The sequence below is a fragment of the Fistularia commersonii genome, chromosome 18 (assembly GCF_037954325.1).
Source record: "Fistularia commersonii isolate RoL2024-O1a breed Wild chromosome 18, RoL_Fcom_v1.0, whole genome shotgun sequence".
Taxonomy (NCBI): domain Eukaryota; kingdom Metazoa; phylum Chordata; class Actinopteri; order Syngnathiformes; family Fistulariidae; genus Fistularia; species Fistularia commersonii.
The window spans coordinates 13,523,530-13,546,339 of record NC_141301.1 but is presented as its reverse complement, the minus strand read 5'-3'; the positions used below and the strand labels follow the sequence as shown (position 1 = coordinate 13,546,339).

At 49.3% G+C, this 22,810-nt stretch overlaps 2 protein-coding genes across 4 annotated transcripts; both read left to right on the top strand.

Annotated features, from left to right (window-relative positions):
• Window positions 1-314: 314 nt before the first annotated feature.
• Window positions 315-11,190, top strand: clasrp (CLK4-associating serine/arginine rich protein). Of its 2 annotated transcripts, none has more exons than XR_015107466.1 (21): window positions 315-395; window positions 1,463-1,602; window positions 2,229-2,326; window positions 2,951-3,052; window positions 3,927-4,006; window positions 4,181-4,265; window positions 4,358-4,494; window positions 4,660-4,756; window positions 5,203-5,281; window positions 5,360-5,433; window positions 6,123-6,164; window positions 6,288-6,506; window positions 6,898-7,212; window positions 7,313-7,498; window positions 8,106-8,149; window positions 9,264-9,324; window positions 9,425-9,483; window positions 9,575-9,621; window positions 9,695-9,780; window positions 10,002-10,026; window positions 10,589-11,190. XR_015107466.1 is itself a non-coding variant. In XM_086164607.1 (21 exons), exons 2-21 carry the CDS (start codon window positions 1,504-1,506, stop codon window positions 10,629-10,631), a joined length of 1,974 nt encoding a protein of 657 aa, XP_086020733.1. In that variant the 5' UTR covers window positions 315-395; window positions 1,463-1,503; the 3' UTR covers window positions 10,632-11,190. The 2 variants fall into 2 exon arrangements, 1 of the variants encoding a protein (XP_086020733.1); XM_086164607.1 differs by having other exon boundaries at window positions 8,106-8,145.
• Window positions 11,191-12,964: 1,774 nt separating this feature from the next.
• On the top strand, window positions 12,965-21,589 carry znf296 (zinc finger protein 296). 2 transcript variants are annotated; one of them, XM_086164046.1, is made up of 3 exons: window positions 12,965-13,253; window positions 14,987-15,298; window positions 18,224-21,589. In XM_086164046.1, exons 1-3 carry the CDS (start codon window positions 13,202-13,204, stop codon window positions 19,978-19,980), a joined length of 2,121 nt encoding a protein of 706 aa, XP_086020172.1. In that variant the 5' UTR covers window positions 12,965-13,201; the 3' UTR covers window positions 19,981-21,589. The 2 variants fall into 2 exon arrangements, with proteins under 2 accessions (XP_086020172.1, XP_086020171.1); XM_086164045.1 differs by lacking the exon at window positions 12,965-13,253 and having other exon boundaries at window positions 14,126-15,298.
• The last annotated feature ends 1,221 nt before the right edge of the window (window positions 21,590-22,810 follow it).

Below are 22,810 nucleotides of genomic sequence, written 5' to 3'. Positions count from 1 at the left end.
AGACTGAGTTGGTTGGGTCATGCACAGAGGAGGGACAGTCAATATATTGTCGATGGATGCTAGAATTGGGGGTCTAGAGGAGGACCAAAGAGAAGATTTATGGACGTAGTGAGAGAAGATATGAAGGTAGTTGGTGTGAGAGAGGAGGATACAGAGAATAGGGTTGGATGGAGGAGGTGGATTCGCTGTGGCGACTCCTGAAGGGAAAAGCCGAAAGGAAAAGAAGAAGAGGAAGTCATCTTCAGCGCTTGTGTAGTTGCACTGGTGGTGCAGCAGATGGCGATGTATCAATCGTTGTTTAAAGTCAAAGAAGAACTGCCGGAGAAGAAGAAGGCGTGCGCCATCGCCTTTTGCTGACCGAAAACATCAGTTTGTATTAGTGCACATCAAAACTGGTACATAATTGTTTTGAATACGAAGTTAAATACGCCGCGTTGCTGCGTTTGATGCAGTTGTTGACGCGGTTGTAGTTCAAGCGCTTTTTGTCATGTCTGTGCAGGGCAGGCTAGCCTAACGTCAGGAAGCTAATCTGGGCTAAGCTAGGCTATGCTAGGCTACCTCCCGAACTGAGGCCGTCCACGAACGGCATGTCTGGTCCAGGAGAAGTGTGAAAACTCCGCGGTGACTTGAAAATAGGAGCTCTAGTAGACTCGTTTATACCAGAATGAGACCCGCTATAGAAAGTTGAAGGTTTACATATTTCTTCTATAGCAAGTAGGAATTAGATAGACGCTTTTACCATGCTATGCCCGGCCCTTCGGCTCGGAGGTCTTTAGCTGCTAATTTGTAAGCCAAAACTAAAATTGTTTCTAAAATTAGCCGTATTGGCTGTTTAATGTTCTGAATTGTAATTTGTAACGTGTCCGATAAAAATTTTATTTCCTATACCGTCACCAGAGTTCAATATATTATTTATGGCCAAAAAAAGCGTTAGTGTCGCGTCTATAATACCAGACATTCCTCAGTATATGAATTGCACGTATACCTTGGCTTTAAAACTGTTGCCTTCATGCTAGTCCTGCAGAATTGTTTGCCTGTCAAGCTCCTTATTTGCCTTTGTAAGGGTGCCAATATCAATTCCAGCTTGATAGATTAAAAATATCTGTGTTTCAACTTAATTAAAAAAGAATCCAGTTTCGGTTATGTGCTGCCTGGCTTCTCTTACAACCCAAAACTTGCATTAACAGTTTGTGGCTTGTGGGGGGGTTAAATTATGTAACGTGTATAATATATAAAAATATGTAAACATATTTTGGCTTATTAACTGTGCAATGCTGAGTTACCCTGAGAATCAATTAAAGATTATTGTATGGCGCAGGAATCTCATCAAAAAAAAAATTTAAGCTATCCTAGTTTAAAATGCAACATGCTACTCGAGTCACTTTACTGAATATCAACATCATTCCCTGTGCTGTGCAGTTTTATGCCATTTTTGTTTTCTTTCATTGTGTTTCCCCTGCAGCAGCCGTGCCCCGCCGCGCCCCCACCCCCAGCGGCGCCGTCATGTGGCAGGAGGCCCGCAAACATGAGCGCAAGCTCCGTGGCATGATGGTAGACTACAAGCGGCGAGGGGAGCGCCGTCGAGAGTACTACGAGAAGATAGTAAGAGATTTTACCATTCAGCCGAGTATTATTTAAGCCTATTTTTATGATTTTGCACCAGAAATCTCACAGTTTTTCACATTGCAGTTGTTGAATCAGGGTAATGTTTGAGGCCAAATAAGCTGTGACATCCCCACCGGTTTGATTCACCAATTTTGAAGCTTCCCCCCCCTTTTGTCTATATCTGACCTTAATTTTATGACAGCCGCTTTCTGTGTACATGGAGGAAAGATCCATATCCAATACCTGTCTACAAAGGCTTATAACTTGTAATAACCTGGATGTTCGATTTTGGTGTCTTGTTCTGAAGAAAATGGAATCGACTCGTGCAAGCATAGAAAGTCTCCCGAGTTTGGGTTTTCATCACTAAACTGTCAACACCGCTGTTCGGATGTCAGGCCAATCCGCTGATTCATTTTAGGCTGAGAACTAAATTGGGTCAAAGAGAATCCCCACTCAAATGCTTTTACCCGTATATTGGCAGGCAGCGTATATTGTCCTCTTGCTTAAATTCAGGGTAACACTATAAATATTCATTCAAATAGCTTACTATTGTACCTCATTACGTTACGATGTAAATATTTGAGGGGTAATGTGTGAGTAATTCTTTACTTTTGTGTCCACAGAAAAAAGATCCAGCTCAGTTCCTTCAGGTTCATGGGCGGGCCTACAAGATCCACCTGGATCCTGCTGTTGCTTTGGCTGCAGAGAGCCCCATCAACATGTGAGAGAAAAATAATGGATGTCTGTCATTGTGATGATGAATTACATTGTGATGAATTAAATTAATGGGTCCATTTGTCCTGTAAGTTGTTTTGGCAAGTGAAGTTGCAACTTAGATGTCTTTTTTTGGTCTAAATGTTCATTCCTGGTTCTTGAAACTTGCCCTATAACACAGGTATTACCCCAGTTGAACTTAACTGTACACCTGTTTGTTTGCCTTACCTGATTGTAGTCCACTCTTTCTGTCTGCCATGAATATGATCCATCTTTCCTGCAAAAGTTGTTAATTAAAACATAATATTGTCAATCCTGCTATTCGCAAAGTGTAGCTTTACCACTCATCATTTTAACTTTAAAACAGTGTTGGAAAATGAACTTGTTTTGAGACCACATCCTTTGTACCTCATGTTATTTTAACTACACTAAACGCACGTGACAATTAGCCTTTTTGAACTGTAGCTTAATCATGGAAATCATGGAAAGCCCACCTCAGCATTGCTAATTTCCTCTTATAAGTCTTTGACTTGCTGCTGTACAAAATTCATTTATGTTTTTACGCACGCAAACGAGATGCTTGGTTTCTATGAGACCTTACTGATCATTGCGTTCTTTGCCTTGACGACAGGATGCCATGGCAGGGAGATGCCAACAACATGATTGACAGGTTTGACGTAAGAGCTCACCTGGACTACATCCCCACCTACACCCCTCCACTCCTTAATACTCCGTAAGTGTTCAATGCAGTTAACCCCCCAGTATATTTATTGTCGGGTTGTTTTGTTTTTTTATATTGTAAAATCAGGCCATACGGAAAACAGAACCTCATTGGCTTATCCTGCCTCTCAGGGAGGACACAGATATTTAATGCAGATTTGTGCTTGAGGTTTCAAGAACCTTTATATAATACCATACTACAATAGTTTTACAATATATCACCAATGATACAGTGCATGCAGCAGCTCAATAAACTAAGTGGTCTTCACATTTTTTCTTTTGAATAAGTTGAAACAGAGCCCAATGATCTATGCATTTTTAAAGAGAGAAGTTTGCACAAGGTTGGTCTGTTTACACGTTTCCTTGAATTCTTCAGGCATTTTCTTTTTCAGAGAAGCGTCTGGGTCAAAATGCCCCTCCTGTGGGATAAAATTGATAAAGTATTCATTAACAACCTTCATAATCACTGGCAGGTTTATTGCGATAATTAGCATTTCAGTTCTTTTCACCCACGCCTTTTTGCATGTCCCTCTGGTACACAGTCTCCAGGAACATGACAAATGACAACATTTTTCAAGTACTTGGCTGGCACCTGCTGCTGTTTGAGAGGAAATGCTGCAGTTCAAAGAGGGGCCACAAGATGGCAGAGGCTGCATTCCTATGTTTTATTCCTTTACTGAGTGGATTTTAAAGAACCGCGAACAGAAATCATTCACCTATAACCAGTACTGTTAAACCGTAATCTCAAAAAATAAACATCAGTCATTGTAAAATCAATTTTCAGGAAATTGAAAAAAAAATGGAAATTGTTCCCAAACCCGAAATGGATTGAAGTCATGGTCCTTACAGCCTTGTAACTACTTTATTTATGTTGCTTTCACACCCAGTACCCCAGAGCAGGAGATGGAGGAGAGAAAATGCAATTACGAACGCTACAGAGGCTTAGTCCAAAATGACTTTGCAAATAGTAAGTATTTTGTCCACAAACAACATTGATGTGTCGACACCAAGTGGTTATAATAGCTTATAGGTATTATATGTTAACAGCTGAATGCATATTGCATCACTCTCCAATCATTTGTCCAGTGTTGGCATCGTGATCCCGCTGATCCAATAATTTTCCCCCACCTTCCCCCCGCAGTCTCGGAGGAGCAGTGTTTGTACCAGATTTACCTGGATGAGCTCTACGGCGGCCTGCAAAAACCAAACGAAGATGAAAAGAAAAAGTACATTGTTTATAATTAATCTGACTCTTTCATCGGGTCTAGTTTGCCAGAGTCTCTTTTTCACAAATTCATGAATGGTTGATTTCATGCAGGCTGGCAGAGAAGAAGGCCTCCATTGGTTATACTTATGAAGACAGCACTGTGACGGAGCCTGACCCCCAGTCCGATAAAGATGATGACAATTCAGAGAATAGTGAATCAGAAGAAGATGAGGGTATACCTGATATTGGTGAGTAGATGGAGTTTCTACCAAATTATAGTTATGGGAAGATTCATGCCCAGAAAGAGGACGTGATGCTGAAATGTGCAGAGATCTTAATGAAGAAGTCTCCATGAATGCTCAGTGACATCTTTAAAAAGGATGTCTGCATCTGTGTGTGTTGTGCTGTCATAGATGTGGAGGTTGATGTGGACGAGCTGAACCAAGAGCAAGTGTTGGATCTCAACAAAATTGCAACTCCATACGGAATGGCTGAAGGAGACTTTGTCAGGTAGTTTTCTGACTTTTCAATCAACGTGTCTTTTTTTTAGCTAAAATAAAGCATCGTCACCATTTGGTAGGAAAACAAATTTTCCTGTAATTTAATTTAACTGTAATTCATCAAACCTAATGATAGGTCATGAACAAGCTCAAGGTAAGAGATAGTTATAGTCCATACCTTTATTACATTTACAGCATTGTTTTCAAGTAGTTGCACATTTGGGTTGTGTAACTTGAGAGTCAATAAGCTCTGCAATAACTCAGTGACTTGTAATTAAATTGTCATTCTGACACTAGTGTTTTGCGACATTGCACAGGGTTTACATTAATTCAGTTGTCATCAGAAATTCTGGGCCAAGCAGTAGACTTTGATTCAGCCTTTCCTGAATTCATTTATTTGTGCCATTCACACAATTTTTGTCACACAGCTGAACTTGTTATTTATCTATTTATCAGGATGTTGAGGAAAGACAAGGAGGAAGTGGAGGCCATCAAGCATGCCAAGGCCCTGGAGGCTGAGAAGGCCATGTATTCTGTAAGCACAGAAATATTTCTGCCTCAGAATGCTTGTCATGTGTCGGCTCACAGCTTCTGAAATGACTGCTTTGATCAGGGACGTCGTTCTCGTCGACAAAGGAGAGAGTTCAGAGAGAAGAGGCTAAAAGGGCGACAGATCAGCCCGCCCAGGTAAACTTTGATTTTAAAAATATATTTTGTTTTTATTGGGCCATTCAAGTTAATGCAAACACAAGAAGAACATGAAATATACCAACCGCAACATATTTACCAGACCTTTTTTTTTTTCTTGCGTCAAACAAATATCCATATAAATGAGTCCCTCTGACTCATCATTTGGCCATCAGCTTAGGCAGACTAACTTGTTTACCTTGTCGGAGTGTGCAGCTGACCGCTTACATATAATGTTACATACGACTGAGAACAGTTTCTCACAAGGAAAAGTGGTTGGTGTAAGTCCTTGTAGAGGAATCTGAAGCTAATGTATGCTTTGCCTTGATGTCGTACTTGAAGCTGAAAGTGCTCTGGTGAAATGACAAACTTCTTCCTGGATGGCTGTTCTGTTTTAGAGGTTTTTTTTTTGCACCCAAACTTCCAATTGAGAGGCCGATACATTGTAAACTATACATGTTGATGGAGCTGGTTCTGAGAGATAGCATTTTTGGAGTTCTCAGTCTGTAACAATGAGCAAAATTGTGGGATTTTGCGTTACTGTGCACTGCTGCACCTGCATTAATTGCGTTGAAACTGACCTAGATTAACTTAGGTCTGACAGCCCTAGGTTGTTGGCTTTTTTTCGCAGTCACAACATAGACAAACACAGTTGAACAAAAAAGTTAAACGCGATCTTCATGTTTCAGCTATGCCAGAAGAGATAGCCCAACGTACGACCCTTACAAAAGGTAAGTGGGATCTTTTCACAATCCTTTTAACTGATATATGTTTCTGTTCTTTTTTTTAATCAATCGTTTGTGATTTGTTTATTTATTTTGTAATTTCACTTTTTTTAAATTCTGCTCTCTCAGACCAGAGTCAGAGTCCAGCTCTGAGTCCCGGTCCAGGTCCCGGTCTCCGGGTCCAGAGAAGATCACCTTCATCACCAGCTTCGGAGGCAGCGACGACGAGTCCGTGGCGGCGGCGGCGGCAGCGGCGGCGGCGGCGGCAGCAGCACAAACAACTGCGCCTCACTCTGGCCACGCCCCGTCCAACTTGCAGCACCCTGCAGGTCATAGCAGGGGCTCCCGGTCGGTAACTTTCCCTCTTCCTGGCTTTTCATTGGTTACTCTCTCTTAATGTCATTATCTTGATCATTGAAAGAAGTGCAGCCAAAAATTCTAATGACAGGCAGACACAAAAAGTGGTTATTGTGTAGGGGAGGTGTATTCGTTTTGAGAGAGTCGACGTACGATTATTACAGAAGGACGTAGTCCTACTGCATGTGCCAAGTATAACTGCTTGGATGGTTAGCTTGACACAGTTGTGCATGAAAGACGATGGCAGAACAATCCTCTTAGCGAGTCTAACCCAAATCTGATCGGACAGAACACCTTCAAAAAGCGAGGAGCGGAAGTTCTCTGAAGCTAGGCTAGGTGCTGGGCTGGTGTCGTTGCTAACATGGGGTCTCTGTATGCTCAGGAGACGAAGGTCCTCCAGTCGTTCCCCGTCCTCTTCCTCACGATCTTCGTCACGCTCCTCGTCACGTTCCTCTTCCCGCTCGCGCCGGTCGAGGCGCGGACGGGGAGGAAGAGATGGCCGCCGCTCACGGAGCCACTCGCGGTCAAGAAGACGCTCCAGATCTCGCTCGCGGAGCAGAGGAGGGAACGGAGGATCCGGATCCTGGAGGAGACGTGAGCAAACGCGGTCGCGGTCCAACGACCGAGACAGAGAGCGAGCGCGGGACAGAGACAGGGACAGGAGACGGCACTCCGTGCGGAGACGAACACGAACACGGTACGGAGCCGCCCTGGCCCGTCTCACGGCGGATACGAAATCCACGTTTGTTTGTAACTCATGCGACAGCGGCTCAGCGAGCTCCCTCTTTCGCCGCCAGGTCCCGGTCCAGCTCGCGGCAGGGGGGCAGCTCGAGGCGGGGCCGGCGGAACAGCGGAAGCCATCGTCGGGGAGACAGCAGCAGCCGCAGTCCGTCTGAATCTCCCGGCCGCCTCAACAACACTCCCTCCCCGGCTCACAGAGGAGCTCAGCTCTCTACAGCCACTGTCATTGACAAACTAAGAAAGTAAGCAGTGCGAGTGAAACGTCCAAATCAAATGTTTCTTTTTTTTCATGCGTTAATAGGCAGTGGTGCAGTAGTCAGCAATTCCGCTTCACCACAAGATGATCTCTGGTTCAATTCCAACAGGGCAGCCTTTCTGTGCGGAATCTCGTATGTTCTCCCCACACGTGTGTGGGTTTCCTCCGCGTTCTCCGGTTCCCAGACGCTGTCCAAAAAGATACAGGAGGGTGCTTGGAGACAATGTGTGAATGGTCTTGTGTACCTGTATGACATGTGAATGAGTTTTATGTCTATATGCGGCCCCTGGCTGGCGACCTGTCCGGGCAAACCCCGCCATTGGCCCGGTGACGTCTGAGATAGGCTCCAGCGACCCTGAGGGCGGTGGTCGAGATAATGAATGAGCGAATGTTTTAACGCGTCAGCTAAGACTCAAAACCGTAGAGAATAAATGCATGGATTTGCGATGAAAATGAGAAATCCAGATGTGCAAAGAGCTTCTGAGTCTTTTCTAAGCAGTGCGTCCGGATGCTTTTCACACACTTTGACCCGCGGGCTGATGTTTATGTTTGTCTTTGCTCCGACCGACCGTCTTCATGTGCTCCCTCCGCAGGCCTGATACTCCGGGTGGTAAAGAGACGGGAGCTGCCAAAGTCAGTAAGAATATGATCTAGCTGGGTTTCTTGCCTCCCTCATCCCTGACAGGCTGACATGGTTGTCCACCAGGCTGGGATGTAGAAGCCTTTGTTGACCGCTGACTAACCCCCCGACCCCCCACCCCAAAAAGGACATATTCCTACTATTAGCAACATGACTTGTTCTATTCATTTTCCAAGCTGTAAATGAGGATATTTAAGTGGAGGTCATTTTTGTCGAATGTGTGTGTGTTTTTTTGTTTGTTTGTTTTTTTGTTCTAAATGATTTGTGCATGTATACATGCGCAGGACATGAGCATGTCCATTCATTTTTTTTTTTTTTTTTTTTTTTTCATGGATGTAGTCTTAAATGTATATGGCCGTAAAAGGCGTTGCGCTTCCTCTGCTGGTTGAGTATTCTCTTCTTGCCCGAAGGATTATGAGGGAGGTGCATGCTCATGGATATATTTAAAACCCAATATATTCATGCTCGGTTATTGTATTAATTATCGTTGTAGTCTGGTTTTTTGAATTATTTAGGGCCCGATTGTTGGTCTCACTGCTCCTCTCCCTGACAGAGGAGAAACATTTAGACATGAGAGTGAGGGTTATAATTCTCCCTTGTTTAACTTGCCTGCACTGTTGTGACCTGCAGTTTTTCTTGCCTGGCCAGGTTTAAACAGCCCACTGTTGGGTGTGTCACCGATAAAATACCATTGGCTCTTTATGAACTAGCTGGACCTGAACTTGCTCCTTCCTTTGTTCCGTCCCGCTCTCCTCCTCCCCCTCCTCCTGCCATTTTTCTCCCCTAACCTCTTTTACTGTATTTGTGTATTTAAATACATTAGACGAGTGAGAAGGCTCATGCAACTGTTCGTCTTTTAATCATACACACACGCACAGTTTGTTTAGCCGGGAAGATTCCAGTTTGTCCTTGTTGACTCAACAAACACCACCAGTAATTATTTTACCTGTGGCCTTTTTACTCCTACCAGCCACCCTTCATCAAGGTGATAGTATCAAGCTTGCATAAAGCCACCTTTTGATCTCTCACTATCTCAAACACACAACACACACACATTATTTTTTTTGGGTCAATTAGGGAGACAATGCTAACACAGCCCTGTCCCCTCCAGGCCAAGATGACCCCACAGGAGCGTCTGAAGCTGCGTATGCAGAAAGCTCTCAACAAGCAGTGTGAGTGTTTGCGGGGAGTCACGGTTTTGCCATTTGTCCAGGTCTTGTTTTTTTTTTTCATTAAATCACGGAGTTCACGGTTTGTAATTCTGTCCCCCAGCCAAGGCGGATAAAAAAGCCGCCCAGGTGAAGATCCAACAGCAAGAACACAAACGACAGGTGTGCACGTGTGTGTATGTGTGTGTGTAAAAAACAGCAGGAATGACAGTTCTCTCCAGTTTCTTCATATTGGTTTGTGCTTATCGTACAGGAGCGAGAGGGAGAGCTGCGAGCCATGGCACGCAAGATACGAATGAAGTAAGGTTGTGCGTAAGCGGACTGTCAGGTATTTGTGTGTTGCAACTATCTGACCCCAAGGCTCCGTATTTAGGGAGCGTGAGCGGCGGGAGAAAGAGAGGGATGAATGGGAGAGACAGTACGGGCGCCAGAGTAACTCGCCCTCTCCTTCCAAATATGGTAAGAGTTTAGGCTTCTTATCGCCGATTGCCATATGGATCTAATGAGAGTCCAACGTGGACGTCCAGTGTTTACCGCGCGTAGGCTTTCGTGCTCGAGCCGGGTAACCAATATAGTTGATCCTGTGAGCGTCTTAAGCCGCCTCTGACAGTTTTATAGGCTCCCAAGGCCTCGCAGCTTGCCTTTGTTTTGACCGTCGTTTTGTGTCCTCTGTCCTTCAGGGAGAGAATCCAGTTCCTACAGAAGGTATGTCGAAAACAACGCACTTCTGAAGAGACACCAGTCGTTGGTTTCGGTGCATTGATTTCAAGTCCGAGGCGGCAGAAAGGCGGCTTTCAGCTTATGAAGGGCTTCTAACACATAATTAATGTGCTCGAATCCAGTGGGATTTCTATTGTCGACTCTTATGTGAGATAACAATGACCAATTTTTATTTTCATTCGTTGATTGATTTATTTATGCTTTCATTTACCTTGACTTAGAGATTTAGCACGTATTAAGAGACATTCAGGTTCAACCTGATGCTTCAGTCAACAATAGGTCTTAGATAAACCTCATTTGTTTTAATTCAAGTAACAATAACATTTCTAAGCATCACAAAATGGAGCAAACAGCATTGGAAGCCGCCGTCCGACCGGTCAGGATCAATGGAATCAAACCCAATCTGTGTTGTTACTTGACAAACAGAAGAAAATGGCTGAAAAGCAACACCGCCACTGAGTGTATAAACTTGATTCTGGCGGTTTGTGGACGGCGCGCTCGTGTCCGCCGGAGCTCTCTGAACGCTGCTGTTTTCTCATTTCCCCAGGAGATCGCGTTCACGATCGAGGAGCCCGTACTACAGATACTGAGCCGACGGTGGGAAGAAACCTCACATGAACCGGTTGCGGACGCGCTCGCCAGTGACATTTGATGAGATGATTGGACTGTTTGATAAGCAAACGAATCCACCTACACGTAGGTTTCCTCTCTCCGGTGAAGTACGCGTAGCTATAGAGTCGGGGACGGCGATACTAGTTTCACTAGTTTCAAAGCTGCTCGGTACAGACCGGCTCCGTTCCAATCGCGCTTTTCATCGTGGCTCCATTCTTTCACGCAGGTACTGAAATGGGTTTCGCTTGCGACTTTTGCAAAGCTCCTTTTCTGCTTGATCGGTTCCCCTCACTGATTTAGGACCGTCTACTTTCACATCTTCCCTGTGACTGCGCTATTCAAAACAGCCGGGGCCCCTGATGTACAGCGTATTTTTACACATCCTTTTGAAAATTGAAGTCAAACGAAATCATTGTAAACATCTAAATCCCAGACCCGTTTTTTAAAAACTCAGCCGACATGCAAACCGCAGCACATAACAGGTTTTTTCTCAAATGTGGAATGTTTAAGTCTGAATAAAAACTTACAACAAACGGACAAGTTCGTTGAACTTTCTAGATTTCTAGTAGCCCCGGCGGGTTGAAAGAGAAAGGTGGCGTGCGAGGGAAACGAAACCAGGCCATCAAAACACAGCGTAGAAAGGAGGGTCCAGATGATGGTGAGAAAGGGGAAACCAGATGGCTGAACATCCTCAGATCTGATCAAGTGGCCTCACAACTTGCGGCCAGGAAGAGTTCCACGGCTCGCGTTCTGCCACAGGAACCCACACCAGAAGTGGATCACACACTTTGTTGATGCCAGTGATACACACCCTACTTTTTAGCGTCCCACCTGCAAGGAATAGAAAACTTTCGCAGTGGTGATGGACAGGCTAACATGACATTGTGAGCTGTAGTGAGAGCAGGGAACAGGTGGAGGAACATCCAGAGAAGGTCGGCCTCAGCGAGATGATACATGCGCGTGAATGAGTGGAGATCGAGAAGGAGGACAAGTTCGAGCGCTTAGGGTCGACAGTCCAGAGCGACGTGGAAAAGACGTGAAGAAACAGGTTCAAACAGGTCAAAGCGGGCGGAGAAGGGTGTCAAGGGTGCTACTGGATAAAAGAAGATCAGGAATAGAAGGAAAGGGACAAGATAGCGGTGAGACCAGCAATTCCGTACGGTTTGGAGAAGGTAGCGATGGAAAGACCGGAAGCAGCGCTGCAGAACGGTGAATTCATTGGTAGAAGGACCCTGGGACTGGAGCCCCTTCTGCAGGAAGTCTTGAGGAACACCAATGAGAAGATCTAAAGAATGTAGTGAAAGGGGGCATGAAATCTGTTGGTGTGTGAAAAGGGTTGATTCACTGGTGATTCTTGAAAGGAAAAAAAAACTGCAAGAAATATAAAAACACCTGGCTTCTTTTTTTGAGTTTCCCAAAAATGTGAAAAAAATATACTGCTCAAAAAAATAAAGGGAACAGTTGAACAACACAATGTAACTCCAAGTCAATCACACTTCTGTGAAATCATAGTGTCCACTCAGGAAGCAACACAGATTCATTTTGACTTGTTGTAAGGACATTACATCAAAGTTGGATCAGCCTAGAGTGTTTTTACACTTTAATTTTGAGTGTGATTCCAAATCCAGACCTCCATGGATTAAGACATTTGATTTCCATTGATCATTTTTGTGTGATTTTGTTGTCAGCACTTTCAACTGTGTAAAGAGCAAAGTATTTCATAAGAATATTTCATTCATTTAGATCTAGGATGTGTTTTTTAAGTGTTCCCTTTATTTTTTTGAGCAGAGTATATAAGATATGAAGATAATTCGATTTTTTTTTTTTTTTTTAATTTTAGGAGTTAAAATCATTATAAGATAAAACCTGTGGGGAAACGTGTAAAGGTTAGAAGTATCAGGCCCAGGTGAGCCGCTTGCCCGGGGTCAGCGGGGCGGTGGTGCGTTCACTGTCAACCTCTTCGAGCGGATCTTTCCACTTTTCACTGCAACTTACGTGCAGGGGGAAAGAGGAAGCGGGGAGACACCTGTGGAGGAAAAGAGGAGGGAGGGGGGTTAAAAAAAAAAAAAAAAAAGAGAAGAAAAAAAAAGCCACTTCCTCCAACGGGTCCTTGCTTGTGCTCTGCCCCGCCGGAGGAGGGCAGTGTCAGGGCTGAAGCAGCAGCAGCCGCCGAGCCGGGCGGCGCTTCTTCCTCCGGCTGCCCCCTCCTGCCCCTCGGCTCACTCACACGCTGCGGGTGCATGAACTTGAACGCTGCACGGCTCGGAGAGAGAGAGAGAGAGAGAGAGAGAGAGAGAGAGAGAGGGAGGGAGAGGGAGGGAGGGAGGCCAGCCCGTCTTATCAGTCCGTCCCCGCCGCCTGGGTCTCGGTCATCTTATCGCCGGAGAAGCAGCTGGACTGATCGTGTTTTGTGTGAAGTGCGTGTGTGTGTGAGAGTGTGTGTGTGTGTGTGTGTGTGAGTGTGTGTGTCTGAGAGAGTTTGGAGGAGGAGGAGGTGGAGGAGGAGGAGGGGGGTCTCCGTTTTGGGACCCAGACAGGCGGCAACGCGATGTCCAGACGCAAACTTGGGAGCAAACCGCAGCACCTGAGCGCCATCCGAGGTAGGAGAGAAACTCTTGCTTTCCATGTTGTTTTCTCACGCGTGTGTGTGCGGGGAGGGTGCGGGGAGGGTGCGGGGGTCCTTGAACGCATCACTTGTCACGAAGCTGTCTCAATTCACAAACGGGTAAAGAGAAGGGGAAATGATTTTCAATGTATTTATTGAATGCGATTTTTCGTCCTTATGTTTTTTTTTAATTTTATTTATTTTTTTTATAATTTTTATATATTTTTTTTATTAAAAAAAAAAAAAAAAGAAGCTTCGCCCGCTCCCTCGCCCCGCCGTCCGGAGGGGAAGGACCGGTTTTCTGGCGCGCCGCTTTGCAGAGGCTACAGGTCCGAACATGATGATTAATAATTCCACAGCGGATGATCGAGTTTCTTCCCGGACAGTTTTTTTTTCCCCTCCTCTCCCTTTATGACGTTTCACCTTTTTATCGCCTTCATCATCTGCTCGGAGACCCTGAAAGCGAAGCAAGACTTTCCCCTGAAATAAAAGCGCTTCAGAAGAAACGCGCGTCTTGAACCCCCGAAGGGCTCTCAGGAGTTCCCCCTCTGACAGAAACTTCAAGGTCGGTTGTTTATTTCCACACTTCTGCACTTCAGACCAGACGTGCACGCCTGGTTGTGACCACAGGCCCTGGCTGTACGTGCGTGAGCGTGCGTGTGGTCGCCTTGCAAGTCTGCACAAACAGCGCAGCCCTGAAAACAGGAAAGGTGACATTTTTCAGTAACTACCGGCGAGATCCAGCCCCAGACTGTACTGTCTGTACCTGTCCTGTATGCTCGCCAGCAGAGGCCGGGCAGGTGGATTAAGGTGTGTCCGTGACCGTTGAGCAACAGTCTCCTGACCCCCCCCACCACCCTCACACACACACACACACACACACCTCCTCCACTCCTCTTGCCTGAGGTGCCTCCTGTCTGAGATGGGAGGCAAAGTTTACCCAGGCCCTTGCTGAGGTCAGACCTGCTTTGCTTAAGTCCCCAGCGTCCTACCTGTAACAAAAAAAAAATCCCTCTGAGTTCTCAGGTTGTTGATTCAGAGACACGCGCACACACACACACACACACACACATGCACACCCGGGCTGCCCTTATCTTAAACATGTAGAATCTTTCTCCTTTTTTTTTTTCTGCTTCTTCTTTTATTGCAACCCACTTCCTGTTGAGAAACCGCCACTCTGCGGCTGGAAGGGGCACCTTATAAAGTCGAGCGGACGTTCAAAGACTTGACGACGATATTGCGCGTCATTTATTTGGTTGTTTGTTTTATTTTAGTCTTTTTTTTAAACCGGCCGTTTCGACCGTTCGCTCCACGCTGATTGACGTGAGACGGACGTCCGGGGCCTCGGAGCGAGCCGAACCGCGGGTTCGCTTGAAGGAAGTGGTCAGAAGGCGCCTGGTCGCTTTGCAACTGACAGGAGGTTCGTGCGCTCGGCTGAGGTCGAGCGCCGCTTTTGCCAGCTCATATCCAGCCCGCTGTCACTTTGCTAGAAGAGTCTGAGCAAAAGTGACACGATTACCCAGAGCCGGGTGAACGTAAATGGGAAACGCATATCGAAACGACCGTCCCGAATGAGCTGTTGACGGGCGGTCGCCGTGGCAGCAGGTGCGAGGATGGATTCCCGGCACTTTCCGAGCCCCCGCGACGTGTTTATTTGCGCCGCGTCTTGTTTTGTAATTCAAATGAACGACTTCCCGCCTGCGCTCTCGTTTCCTGTTTCCCGACCAGCCGATGGCACAGCTGCGGAGGACCGGGCTCACGCCTCGCCGGCGCAGTCGCCCGACGCGGGCCGCGACCTGCTGACCTGCGGCCAGTGCAACCAGGCCTTCCCCCTCGCCCACATCCTGACCTTCATCCAGCACAAGCAGGGCGGCTGCCTGTCCAGCAGCCACGGCGTCGAAGTCGGCGCCACGCCGCCGTCGCCGGCCAACCGGGCCCAACAACGCGCCGTCATGGCGGCGCTGGGTCCCAGGTTCATCGAGCTGAAGCGAGCGGCGGCGCTGAGCGAGGAGGACGTGAAGGCCGAGCCCGGCAAAACAGGTAAGATAAGGCCCCGCATTTGCGACTGGTTTTTTTTTTGTTTTCTTTAACTGCCCTTCTCTTTTGACTACCCTTCCCCCTTCGCCCTTGGTCCAGCTCATTAGCTAGCCGTTGCCATTAGCAGGCCGAGGCGGGTTAGTGACGCACAGGCTAATTGTGTGGAAAGGATCGTCTCCGGGAGCGTTCGGAGGGCACCGGGGGTCCCGGAGGGCCCCTCGCCGAGCACCTGAGCTCCGGAGCTTCTCGCCGTCTCCCTGGCTGTCAGTCTCAGAGGTGGAGCGGCCGAGTAAACATGTTTCTCGCTGGACGGCCGAGACCGGCGGCTCCTTCTATGTCGGAAAAAAAAAAAAATCGCTCTGTAATGACACCACAGCGGAGGACGTTGCGTCATGTGCGGCTCCTCTGCCGTGGGCCGAAGCACCCGGGCTCCGGGGGATTCACCTCCTCTCAAATCTCCCCGAAGGCGCTCGCGTTCGCGCCTCTGCAGCCGCCGTATTTTCTTTTTTAGTCGGGTGAGAAAAGCGTGACTGCTGACTCTGCAGAGGCTGCAGCTGGGGAGGTCAAATCCATCCCATAGTAATCACCGGATCATGCGATTTCAACCAAGTGGTGTTGAGGTGAAGGAGCTTTAATTTTTTTTTACTCACCTCGCCCTCAAAGGTCAATTTGAAGGTCACGCTGCGACCCGAAAGCGAGAAACGGCGAGTGTCGTAAATGACTAGCAAAAGGAGTCGGCGTCTCACACACACACACACACACACACACACACACACACAAACGGGTACGAGTGCCCCCTTTTTTTTTTTTTTTTTTTGCACATTTTTGAAACGGAGCCTGTCATGTAGACACACGTTGGCAGTTCCTTCCTTTGTGTAACGCTCGGGGCCTCCCTTTCCGTTTGTCCACGCTCCGGCCCCCCCCCAACCACCCACTACCTCCACCTCACAGTCAGAACGCGCAGGTTTGCTAATCTCGTGCTCGCGGGATGTTGTCACTGTCATAACACGAGGTCCGCCTGCAAATTATGCAAAAAAAAAAAAAAAATTTTTTTTTTTGATTTGTTTGTTTCACATCACGACCATTTTTTTCCCCCCAATTTTTACATTTAATCCCCGTGGTTACACATCAGCTGGTGGTGTAAATTCAGGAGTGCTTTTTTTTTTTTTGTCCCGGCGGGACGGCGTGCGTCCGAGGACCGTCCGCCCCCCCCCATCGGCCGAGACGAGCTGTTAAAGGGCCTCCGTTTGTTGTCGGAGAGGGGAGGGACGGCGAGGAGGCAGGAGAAAGGGGGCCAGCGCGGGATGGATTACCGAGGAGCGGCGTGCATCTGTCTCCTTCCTCTTTATTTATTCCCCTTGTTTGTTTTTTATTCATCTCCACCCCCCCGCCCCCTCATTTCTTCCCCCCATCTTCAACACACTTTTTTTTTTTTTTTTTGCTTTGCCCCCTTTCAATTCCTCGCCCCCCCCCCCCCCCCCCCTCCTTCCCTCCCTCCCTCTTCCCCGCTCTTTTTCTCCTCCCTCCGGCTCCCGAGGGAGAGGAGATTCTGCCTGCTGCTCGTTAGCGCTCCCAGCCAATCTGCATTTTTAATTAGTAGTTATTGCTTCTGCTTAATATTCAAGTGCTACCCCGGGCCAAATGGGAATCCTTACAAAAAAAAAAAAAAAAAACGAGGAGCGAGAAGGGGAGAGAGCGAAGGAAAAGAGAAACCGGCTGGGTATTGTGTTTCACTCCAGGACCACAAGACAAAAGCCCCCCTCCTCCTCCCTGAGGGAAAGATTTGGAGGGTTGGAGGGTTGGAGGGGTTGGAGGATGGGTCTCAAGTACAATCCAAAGGGGTGACATATTTTCGCGGTGTCTCTTGGCCCCCTGTACTACTTTATAATCTTTTTATCTCATTTTCTTTTTATCTCCCGAGCCCTGACCTACCTATCCGTCTCTCTCTTTCTCTCCCTCTTTTTTTTTTTCTCTTTCTTTTTTTTTTTTTTTTTTTTTCCCTGCTCTCACTCTTCACCCTATTTTTAAAAAGAAGTATCTCAACTTCTCCTGGGTTTTTCTCCTCAGGCTAGGTTAAAGGACATGAACACCACAGCTCCGCTCATCTCCAGACATAGAGGAGGCGTGAGGGGGGAAGCGAGGAGGGAGAGGGGGGGAACAGTTGCTCTCTTTTTCATCTTCGCTCTCCTCCCCCCCTCCAGTAAAATACAGAAGGATTTGACTTGAGGAAACATGAAAGAGGCTTATACCAGAGTTGGCTTTGAACCTCTCCAAAAAGAAGGGGGGTAGAACTGTTTTCCTCTTCAATTTGGGGATCTTCTCTCCAATTTTGATTTATGCAGAAAGGTCTCATTTGTCAAGCAGGCTGAGTCAGAGCCTCATTTGCATAAAGCATTCGTTTTCTACGTTCTGCTAATTAGCAATTTGCAGCTTAATTGGAGAGTGGCTCCCGGTTAGGAGACAAAGCTGGGCGCGTAGAGTGCCGCTCCAGATGTACTCGGCGACGCCGCCGCTCGGCTTTTCCGAGCCGGCGTCGGCCCCGCGTCCCGGGGCCCCCGCGGCGTCCGGGGTCCGGTTAGCGGGGACGGGTTTCGCACCGTTCGCGGCGCTCGCTCGGTCCAGACGGGCGAGGTATTTGGCGATAAACTGTAATTCGAGTTCGCCGTGTGGCGTCTTCGTGTCCAAAAACATGCAGGACGTTCACTGTGTGAAAGAGAGGGTGGGGTTCGTTTCTACGCGATCCGGATCCGGGGTGAATCCCATCCTCCCGCCCACGACTATGACTGCAGGATAATGAACAAGTGAATCTCTTTTGTGTGTCCGTTATGTAAATGTGTCGCCGTAAACCAAATGTTTGCGTTCCCCTTCTGACTGACGGCCTTCGCATTGTGGATCCATACGTGAAGTTCCTCGCTCTCTGTGTTCCAGCGCCTGAGGAGCCGTCCTATTTCACCTGCCAGCAGTGCGAAGGTGTGTTCCCGTCTGCGTGGGCCTTGTTGCAGCACGCTCAGCACACACACTCTTTCAGCATCTACCAAGAGGACGAGGAGGACGAGGCTGAAGCGGCGGGGGGAGGCGGCCTCAAGGAGGCGAAACAGGCGGCCGCCATCGTGGACCCCCGTCACTTAAGCCAAGCGCTGGCGTCGGCCTTCCAGCCCTCGCCGCTTCGCCGCTCCCGGCAGACGCACGCCTCCTCCTCGTCCGCCGGCAACGCCAGGGAGATGAACTTCTCCGTGCGTCTCAGGGAGCTGGCGGAGGGCAACACCAATTCCGGCCAGGGCTCACCGGGAGGCCTGCTGCTGTCGCCGTCTTCCTCGCCGCCGGCCGCTTCCCCCTTTCCCCACAGCGGCGTCCATCAGTCCGACTTCGGCTGCGAGCTGTGCGACCAGAGCTTCCAGTCGGTGCGCGCGCTGTCCGCCCACCGCCGGACTCACGCCTGCGAGAGGCCGTATCACTGCGGCGTGTGCAGCCAGGCTTTCTCCCAGAGCGGCCAGCTGGCCCGTCACATCAGGAACCACCACGGCGACGCCGGGGGCGGAGGGGGCGGCTACGAGCCGGCGGAGATGGTGGCGACGGAGGAGGCGACGGGGCGGCAGGTGATCCGAGGGAGGCTCCAAATGCGGGCGGCGGGATTCACGGGAAAGGTGAGCGTCGGCGTCGACGCCAGGGCGCCGGGCCCCTCGGAGCTGGACGTGACCCTGCCCAAGCAGCCCTCCCTCGCCTCGGGCCTGATGCTCCTGAGCTCGCAGGTCCGGCCGCCCAACCGAGAGCTGCTGAGGCTGTACCGCCACCACAGGGTCGGGGCGGAGGGCGGCGAGGAGGAAGCCGAGGTGCAGGTGGAGCCCCGGCACGCCTCCCCTTGCGCCAGCCCCTCCGAGGGCTCCTTGGAGAGCGGCGAGACCGGGGGGAGCGGTGAGAGCGGCATCGCCAGCGGGAACTGCACGCCAAAGCGGCCCGACACGGGGGACAGGGTGCGAGGAGCCGAGTGGGAGAGCGAACGAGGGGAGGTCATCGAGCGGGAGCCCGAGTGGAGCTCGGCCGCCGTCAGCGAGGCGGTTCACCAGTGGCAGAGAGACAACGAGCGCCGCGGCGGCGGCGGCGGCGGCAGAGGAAGCTGCGGCGGCGGCGTGACTCCCGGTTCGGTCGGCAAGAAGAAGAAAGACGAGGCTTGCGAGTTCTGCGGCAAACAGTTCCGCAACAGCAGCAACCTGACCGTGCATCGCCGCAGCCACACCGGCGAGCGTCCCTACCGCTGCGGCCTGTGCAACTACGCCTGCGCTCAGAGCTCCAAGCTGACGCGTCACATGAAGACCCACGGAGCCCAAGGAGCCAGAGCGCCCTTTTTATGCCAAGTGTGCGCCGTCCCTTTCACCGTGTACGCCACCCTGGAGAAGCACCTGAAAAAGGTCCACGGGCTGAGCCACGCCAGCATGGGGTCCTACGCCCTGGCCACCACCGCCGACGCCATGGCCGCGATAAAGCCCGGGGAGGAGGCGGCGGCGGTGAAACTGGAAGAGGACGAAGCCGCTCTGGAGCCGATGGAGATGCGGTGCGATGCCGACGCGTCGGAGCCGGGGCTGAGCCGTGAGGAGGACGCAAGCGGGAGGGAGAGTCCGGCCGTGGCGGTCGATCTCACGACCGAAAGCGCCGCAAATGCGAGCCTGGCGTTGACGGCCGCCCCGTGAGAGCGGGAAAAAAAAAAAAAAAAAACAACAAAAAAAGCGCCGCGCGGGACTTGAGAGATCACCTCCTGAGATTAAGAACCATCATTTCCCCGCCGCGCCCCCCTCCCGGGTTTAAACGATTAAACTGGAATGGATTTTGAAAACAACGGACGGCGGCACAGCCCCGATCCTTCTCAATCGCATGCAAAGCTGCAGGCCGAAACCAAGTGCCTACAACCACAGAGCAAAAACAAGGCCGTGACATTCAGCGGGGAGATTACCAGAGCTCCTTAACAGGAAGTGCACCCTCGCGGTCCACATCGACAGAGGAAACGGATCGCCACGTTGCACGGCGGAATGCAAACGATGAGGTTTTTTTTATCTGCGGCGGTCAGATGAAGACAGATACAAACTGTCAGATGACGGGATGAAATGATTCTACTGGATCCTGCCAGCGGAACTGTTGTCCATGTGGCTCATGGAAAGAGTTCAGGTTGTAAATCCCCTCCCGCCGCCCCGCCGGCGTTCGTTCGCGAAGGCCGAACAGACACGAGGCCGAGATGAATGCAAACACTGTCCGCCTGCAGACCCTCACACTCCTTCTGTTAGAGACGCTCGGTTGTCACAACACCTCTCACTTAATGTTTACAAGGCGAGGCGGCCGCTCCTGGCTTTGTCACATCACCTATTGATATATTTTCTTTTTCTATCTTTTGTAATGTGAATAAGGACATTTTAAAGTGTCAAAAAAAAACTGTAAACGGGTGTATATTTTATTTTATTTTATTTTCTCCTCCTCTCATTGTCTTGACGGTACCCCCCCCCCCCCCCTGTTGTTTACATTTGTAAAGAATCTGACGCCCGGAGCCCCTTGCACATTTTGCGCGGCGGCTGTTCCTTTTATTTTTTATCATTTTGGTTGTTGTTATTTCTAATTTATGAACGCTGCATGCTGGTGGTTGTGTAACGGAGATAGAAGAGAAAAAAAAAACATTTTCACTGCTTTTGAACTACAGGGTTGAGAGTGGTGGTCGAGGGGCTAATTGATCAGGGGTGTTTGGTGGCACAGTCTGCGCGCATGTGTGTGTGTGTGTGCGTGTGTGTGTGTGTGTTTACATGCAACGTGGGGCAAAAGAAGTGAAACCCTCCAGTGACACTTGTCTGCTCGAATCCCGTCCTCTGATCTTTTTTCGTTTCAAGCATGACTTTTATTGGTCATAATTACCGTGATTGTGCCTGATGCAAGTCTCCGTACGAACACCGAGGATTTCAGCCCGTATTAGAAATAAAAGTGAATTTTAGTCAATATATCGGGGCGGTTGTTCGAGTAGTGACTGCTGTTCTGACCTTGTGCGACTTTTACCTGATGTCTTCTTGCAGGGACAAATCCTTCCACGTGTGGTGTAAGTCATGAATGTGCCGTGTAACTTGTTCAGGGATCCCACCGTGTACATAGATCGACAATCTCGCTGTTGCTGTCATTGTTATATTATTATTATTATTGTTAATATTATGAACTGCCTGTCGCTGTTACACGCCTCCGGTTCTCCTGCTGATCGTCTCCTCGCTGTCCTCTGCGCCGTTTTATAATCCATCTTGACACAAGGAGCCTCAATAAAGGATTGAGGTGAAATTCCCGGGCTTTGTGTCTTCTCTCTCGCATCTCCCTTTCCACTCCTAGTCTCTCGTTCATGCATGTTTTATACATTTCGTCTTATTCCGGCCCGCAGATCGGGACCCACAACAAAGCTTTTGAAACTATTTTTAAGTATCTCCTCTCACCAGGATGTAGCCTGAGTCAGGGCGGGCGGTCTCTCCCAGGACCATAGTCAGCGCTGACTGATTAATTTTTAATGCAAGTGTTTGGATTGGGGACCCTCGCGCCTTGTTTACATCCTTGTGATGTTACCGGCTTTGTGTCGAAAACGCTAATGCAATTCCAGCGGACTGCGCGCGCGTGCCCGTGCAACGCGCACGACCCCGCATACGGATGTCTCTCAGCTGGCGTCGGTGGCACTGCGACCAACACACGCAAACACATCTCGGGATACAGAAGTGAACCGGGCGGGAGGATTTTGTTTATTGTTTGTCGCCCTGTCGGGAAGCGGCGTGGGGTAGCGGAGTGTGTGTGTGTGCGTGCGTGCGTGTGTGTGTGTGTGTGTGTGTGTGTGTGTGTGTGTGTGGTGGTGGTGGTGGGGGGGGGGTGTTGGGATAATTGCTGACTCCATTTTAAGGGTATAAAACCTGCGTTGCAGCATCTCTGGCCTCAACCCCACCACCCCCTCTAATGAAAATGAAGTTCCATGATCCCTCTAGCTCATTAACAGCAGGTCTTTTAATGAGCTTTCAACAAGGTGGGGGCTGGGTGGATGATGAGGAGAAGGGCTGGATGGTTATGGCGGGGGGTTATTGCACCAGATGTACACACGCCCACTCACACCAATTACCATTGTATTATAGAGAATAAAGAGGAAGCGGAGGCTGAAGCCGTGGCCCGGCCCCTCAGACCCGGAGGAGTCTGTTTGTCCGTTTCGCTCCGCAGAGACAGCGGAGAAGGTTGGGGGAAGGGAAGGGAAGGGCGGGGGTTGTACAGGTGACAGGTACCGTCCTCCGTCTCTCCCTCTGGTGAACCCGGCCCTCCCCGTCCGTTGGCGCCGCGGCGAGCGCCATTTGGTGCTCGTATGGGTCCAATTATGTAAGGTAAGGTGATACGCGGCCCAGTGGCCCCTACAGCAAGTGGATATCTGTTCCCTGTCCCTTAGTGCCCTTTGTCTCCCCGCGGTCCACACGTCCCTGCAGTCAAAGTGTCCACACCTACGCCAGCCAATCACAGCCAGAGGAGGTGATCGTC